The 6,744-nt window shown below is 48.1% G+C and overlaps 1 protein-coding gene across 1 annotated transcript; it reads right to left on the reverse strand.

The window, feature by feature from the left end:
• Window positions 1-485: 485 nt before the first annotated feature.
• LOC116830100 (olfactory receptor 6N1-like) lies at window positions 486-1,454 on the reverse strand. Its single transcript, XM_032789357.2, has one exon. It carries the CDS (start codon window positions 1,449-1,451, stop codon window positions 486-488), a length of 966 nt encoding a protein of 321 aa, XP_032645248.1. The 5' UTR covers window positions 1,452-1,454.
• Between the last annotated feature and the right edge of the window lie 5,290 nt (window positions 1,455-6,744).

The following is a 6,744-nucleotide window of genomic DNA, read 5'->3' on the forward strand; positions in this document are numbered from 1 at the left end:
CAGTCACCAGCACCGTTTTATTTGCATTAGGCTGTTGGAATGTAATTACCAGATGTTATGGTCGAACACAGAGTAACAGTGAACAACAGGGAATATACACAGGGATTTGCACTTTTATTTAGTGGAGTTTGTGCTTTACATGACAAGACAGCTCTGTGCATTATCAGATGCCATCAACACTCCTCACATAAGGTGAACGTTAAGTCAAAACCATGCAGAAAAAAAAAGCATCTTGTATGTGTCAGTGCTGCGCTGCTGGACATGAGAGGGGGATAGAATTCTCCACAACCTCATCTTCCTCTTTGTTAGATGGACACAGCAGGAGACTATAAACATTCTGCCTCAGTAACTCCGTGCAGATCATCTACATTGCTTTCCCCCCATCAGCCCTGACATATTCAATGGGAGTTTTCAACTTGATATCAGTGGTGGCTCTTTGCCGAAATCAGCCGGGCAGCTTTGCAAACCTCGGCCTCAGTAACGATCTAGGAGTCTCTGCATGTTTTTTTGAAAGCCACATACTGACTGAGTGCTTTGCTCAAGGCTTCCCTAACCTCTCTGTTTCTCAGGCTGTAGATGAGAGGGTTCACCAGGGGAGTCAGGACCGTGTAGCAAAGAGAGAGCACTTTCTTTAGCACTCTCAGTGTATCGAGTGTTGGTAGCATGGAGACACTCATTAGGGTTCCATAGAAAATTGTTACCACAATGAGGTGGGAGGAGCAAATGGAAAAGGCTTTGTGCCTCCCAGTGGTGGAAGGGATTCTCAGGATGGTGGTGATGATGCAGACGTAGGATGTCAGGGTTAACAGGAACGGAGGCAGGGTGAATACACAGGCTAGGATGAAATTCAACAACATGATGAGGAGTGTGTCCCTGCAGGAAAGTTTAATCAGTGGGATGGGATCACAGTACAAATGGTCAATTTCATTCGAGCCACAGAATACTGACTGTGACATGAGTAATACAATTATGGTAACACCCAAACAACCATTGAACCATGACCCAGCTGCCAACTGGAGGCAAAACCTGGCATTCATCAGAGCTGAATAGTGCAGGGGTTTACATATTGCTAAATACCGATCATAAGACATCACTGCTAGCAGATAGCATTCTGTACCTACCAGACCACCAAAGAAATACAGTTGTGTGATGCAGCCACTGACTGAGATAGTTTTGTCCCCAGTCAGGAGACTGACCAGGATCCTGGGCAGGATGGTGGAGGAATAGCAGATCTCTAAGCAGGACAGGTTCCCCAGGAAGAAGTACATGGGGGTGTGAAGGTGCTGGTCAGCCACAACTAGCACAACCATGAGAGTGTTTCCGGCTGCAGTTGCTATGTAGATTACTAGAAACAGCAGGAAGAGAAAAAATTGCAGCCCAGGGAGATCCCCGAATCCCAGGAGGATGAATTCTGTGATGGCCGTTTGGTTTCCCCAGTCTCTGTCTGCCATGGGTTGAGTTTAGGAACCAGAAAACAAGCCGTATCAACCTAATTGGAAGAACAAAGAGCTGAAAGTTAATCAAGTGTCAGGAATTCATTCCATGAACTTTGAAAAACTCCTCCCCCGCTTCCAGTTACCCACTGAAATGTTAAGGCTAAATAGAGACTTCAGAGTAAAGTGCCAGGAGTCTCAGTCTGAGAACAGAACTGTGGTATCATTGCAGACTCACCCTCTGCTATACCAGAGCCACAACTACGATAACAGCCCATTTCTCTGGTAGCCCAATTAGTGATGTGACTGATCTGACCCCTTTTTGACATGCTGTCATATCTCATCTGTTGACATATTGGGGCTTAACAATGATACTTCAAAGCAGCATTGTACTGTGGTCATTGCCAGAATCATGTCATCTCTTAGAAGGAGTCAAAAATCAATGAATACTTCAACACAAATCTTACATCAAGATTTTCAATAACATCTAATGTCCTTAGGCACCGATCTTCTGTTCAAATTTACAGGAGTTAGTTTAATAATCAATCTTGGTAAAATCATAATTTTAGTGTCCTACAGGAAAAGGAATAATTATTTTTACCTCCACAACAGACCTGTTTATGTCATAAATTATGAAATGGAGTCAGTTCTTCCTTACTTCATGTAATGATGATGGTGGTGGTGGTGACGTGATGAGGCACTGGCAATGGCTTTCCTGTTTCATAGTCGCATTCCCTGTGTTGACTATGAAACAATTACAACATACAGCTCTCTTCAGGGTGGTTTTTAGGAAAGGGCAAAGTCAGGCTGATGTGCTATCTGGGGGATAGCTCAGTGGTTTGAGCATTGGCCTCCTAAACCCAAGGTTGTGAGTTCAATCATTTAGGGAACCGGGCTAAAAAAAAATCTGTCTGGGGATTGGTCCTGCTTTGAGCAGGGGGTTGGACTAGATGACTTTCAGAGGTCCCTTCCAACCCTAATCTTCTGTGATTCTATGAACCCTAACTGGGGTGTGACTCTCGCTCTGCATAATGATTGAGGGCTGATGAGAAGGGAACTGGGGAACAAAGATACTGACAGTGAAGTCAGAGCACATCCGGCATGTGCTAAATGGGTGATCTGGGGACTCACACTGTTCCAGATCCCAGTCAATCGACCCTAGCTCCATTGGAGTCAATGGGCCAGATCCCCAGCTGAGGACATTTCATAAGACATGTATCTCCATTGTTAAATGGTGCAGTTTAACATCAACTGGCTCTGCTGTGAGAAGCTGCAGCCAAAAATGCTAAAATTCAAACATTGTATGCAGTTTTATTGTCACCAGTTCGGTCCTAGGATATTAGAGACGCAAGATGGAAGAAGTAATGGAGCTGAAGGAGAGCTCTGTTTGCCTTGAAAGCTTGTCTCTCTTACCACCAGAAGTTGGTCCAAGAAAAGATATCACCTCACCCGCCTTGTCTTGCTAATATTCAAAAAGCACACACATGCCCTGTCTGGAAGGTGCTATAGAAATGCTGTCAGGAAGATGGACCTCACCTGTAACCACAGGAGAAGCTTGAAGAGATGAGCTCTGATATCTCAGGGTTCAGCGGCCAGGATTCAGGCTGGATCTTCTCAGTAAATAGACCTGCACCTACCTGAATGGACGAACAGCTGCCATAATCTGTCTTACAACATGCTCTTCCCCTTTCATTTACAAAGTGCAGATATCTCCTTATATTTGTATCCTTCTCCATGGCAGGCTGCATCTCCCTTGAGTCCACCTCCGAAGGGACTGAGCCTGGGGACCTAGCGCTGTGTTTTCTGCGCAGATTGTACAAACAACTTTCCTGATGCAACCAACCTCCCACAACCAGAGGAATTGCCCTTCTGCTCCCTGCTCTATGAGGTCATTGCTGTTCATGGCAGAAATATAACAGTGCCCATAAAGTGTATGGTCCTGCAGAGACCGCCTCTGCTCAGTAACCTTCACTCATGTAAATTGTCCCGTTGCTCTCAGCAGAACAAGTGCATGAATAATAATGGCTGAAATCAGTCAGGTGTGCCAGATTGGGTGTTGAAGCTGTGCAGTTTAACAAACACACAGAAGACTGAATGTAAAGTAAATTTAATCTTTACTTTGCAAATGAAAGATTTGCATGACAGGAAATCTTTCTCTCTCGCTCTCTTTCCCTTTCACACACAGATACACACACACAAACCTAATGGAAATATTTCTCCCACAGAACTTGGATGTGATTAGTGCCTGCTAATGTTTATTTGTTTATTTCTCAATATTGTCTCCCTTTTGCTAAGCAGCAGCAGAAATCAGGGCCTTGCAGATTGCTTTGCCAGGGAGGACAATCTAGTGATCTGGAGTCTGGTAATTCCTTAGTGTAACTTGTTTATTGACACTATGTGAACCAGTCCTGGAGCAGAGATGGTCACAAATACCAGGCAGGGAATGCCCTCTTTAAGGAATCTCATCCCCATGCTTCAGGAGCAGGGCTAGCCTGCAGGACGTTCCCCCACAGAACGAGTTCAGCCAAGAACTGTAAGGGTGAATGCTGGGTCATCCCAATGAGTGGAAGCTGGGAAAGGGCAGGGTACGATCTCCCTCTGGATTGCACAGCACCTGCCTGAGGAGTAGCTTAAAGCTGAGCTCTAATGTTGTTGCTTGAACTAAATGTTTACATACAGAAGTACCTCAGAGTTATGAACACCAGAGTTATGGACTGACCAGTCAACTGCACACCTCATTTGGAATCGGAAGTACCCAACGAGGTAGAAGCAGATTTCAGACGTGCAAATAAGCCCCTGCATCGCCTCCTGCTGGTGACTTGCAGGAATTAGCTCATTCCAGCCCTGGAGCAACCCTCTGCAGGCCAGTGATCCGCCTGTCCTCTGGCCCCCCTGTCCCTCCCTGGACCCCAGTGCCTCTTTAACTGAGGTGCTGCCCCCTGGCAGCACCCCACCAGTCTGGGTCTTCCCTCCATGGGGAACCCCCAACCCACTATCCCCACTTCACCTCAGTTTTGGCTACTGCCCAGTCTCCATCTAGCCCCCATTCACTGGGGCTGACTGCAGTATCAGCCACTCATCACAGGCAAAGGGGTCTGGACTGGCTGCCTTTACCCACCCTCAGGCTGCCCCTCTGCAAGCCCAGTACCGGGGTGGGCCTAGAACTAGGCCCTGCATCCTGGGGAGTTGCCGGCCTAGGGCTTCTCAGCTCCTAAGGCCTTTCCCCAGCCCTGCACTCACTCTAAGGCTTCATAGTCCGCCCAGTGGGCGGAGTTTCCGGCCCAGCAAAACGTCGCGACGTGCCTTGTCAAATTCTCCGGCATCCACAGTCAGAGACCACACTGGAGATCTTCTCGCGCTTCGGCCCATTGGCTTCTTTGCTCATAGGCCCACTCTCCCCTGCTCCCAGCTCTCACAGGGGCATGGCCCCAGCTGCCCCGTGCAGCCCACTTCCCCCATCCACGCGCCAGGGGTCTTACCGGCACCAGCTTGGGGGCGGAGGGGGGCACTCAACGGTGCGCACCCAGACCGCTGCAGTAACCTCCCACCCCCGCACAACTCCCACACGCTCCACCATCCCACCGCCTCCCTCCACACACCTCCGTCTTCTTGCTCCGCCGCCCTGCCCCACCGCCACCCGCCCCCCGCACCATCCCAGCGACCCCCCCCCCCCGTTCGCATTGTATGTCGCTAGCCCTCCCCGCACACCCCCCCCCTGCGAAGTTATGAAGTTTGGCTGTGTGTGTTATTGAAACACGTTTTTGAGGCGTCCAACACCCCTCCCAACGAAGAAAGGCCTTATTCCCAGGTCCCTACGACGTTAAACCCCAGGCCAAATCAATGCCCTTCCATCCCCCACGCCCCCCTCTCCGGGGCTTCCCAGTGTGGCATTTTTGTCCACAAGCACAAGGACTAACCCACCAGGACGTGTACATAGAAAGCAACCCTCAGAGAACAGCACACACATGGGAACATCTACCCCAGAGCAGCAGCAAAAGAGCTTTCCAAGAAATGGGAAAAAGAGTATATAGATGGGAGAAAATGACATCATGATGAACCTCATCATTCCCCCTACAAAACCACCACCTGCACGGAATAAGATAATTGGGGGGGAAGCGAGGGGTCCCCGGCTAAGAAGATTGCTACCCATGTATGAACCCGGAACACACAGCTGGAAAGGCCAAGGCAGTTTGTGCATTAAGAAGCTGCCAGCACTCTACACTAAGCCATGAGTGGAGATGCTAATTCATATCCCACCTTATAAGTAGCCCCAGTTAAGCCGCCTCAATTGTGGTTTTGTTTATTAATTAGGTAATCACTGTCTTTGGATCTGTTTGCTACGACTTACCGCAGAGATTCGAGCTCACGCCAAGCGGCTGTTTCCAGAGCGCCCTTTCCAGCTGGAGCGGGTGGTCAACCTGCTAACACAGATACAATAAATAAAATAATGCAGTACTCCCTAGTAAAGTACTGTAGAGGTTCTTGGGAAGGTACGGGGCCTACCCAGGTGCTCTGCAACCAATGAGGCCACACACACACCGCTGTTGAGTTATTGCTTTAATGAGGTAAATGACACACCCGCAACGGGAATCCTGGGCAAATTGCTGTCACGGAGTGGGAACCACAGCGCAACCGAATGCTCTGCCTGATGTGGAGTCAAAGGCGGGATCGAAGCTTTGGCAGCTATATATAGAGAGTGCAATAAACAGCTATACATAACAAATGGTTTCCAAAGGCGGTGTACCTCTTGCCTAACGGTCCAGCCGGGGCTTTCCACAGGCGTGTGCCGCCCACTGGCTTAACGGCCAGTACAAAAGAGACTTCTTATTTCTTGTCTAAAATGGAGTTTACTTGGCGGCCGTGTCCTAAGCAGTGACCGGGCTGCCGAGAAAGCGGAAATAACCCCTAGCTAGCGCCGTAAAAGAGTCTTCGCAGTCCCACAAGTACCGTGTTAAAAAAACTACTTAAAAAAAAAGACAGAAACTGAAAAACAGACTTTGACCAAGGTAAGGAAACCTGTTTCTGTGCTTGTTTCATTTAATTGAGAGTAGGTTAAAAGCCAGCATTTTCTGTCTGATAGAGAGTTTCAAAGCTGTATCAAGTCAATGTTCAGGTGTAAACTTTGAAATCAACAATAATATTTGTTAGTGGTTATGACAATCTCTATTACCTGAGGTGTTCTACTTGAGGTCTACTGTATTACTGATGGGACGGTATGCGGTGAACAGTTTGCTAATTGCTATTCAGTCCCGTTTCTAAGTTTCCATGTAGTTCTGGAGAGAGTTGTATGGGTTCCTTGTCGCATTCTCTC

Source organism: Chelonoidis abingdonii, chromosome 14 (assembly GCF_003597395.2).
Source record: "Chelonoidis abingdonii isolate Lonesome George chromosome 14, CheloAbing_2.0, whole genome shotgun sequence".
Classification (NCBI taxonomy): Eukaryota; Metazoa; Chordata; order Testudines; family Testudinidae; genus Chelonoidis; species Chelonoidis abingdonii.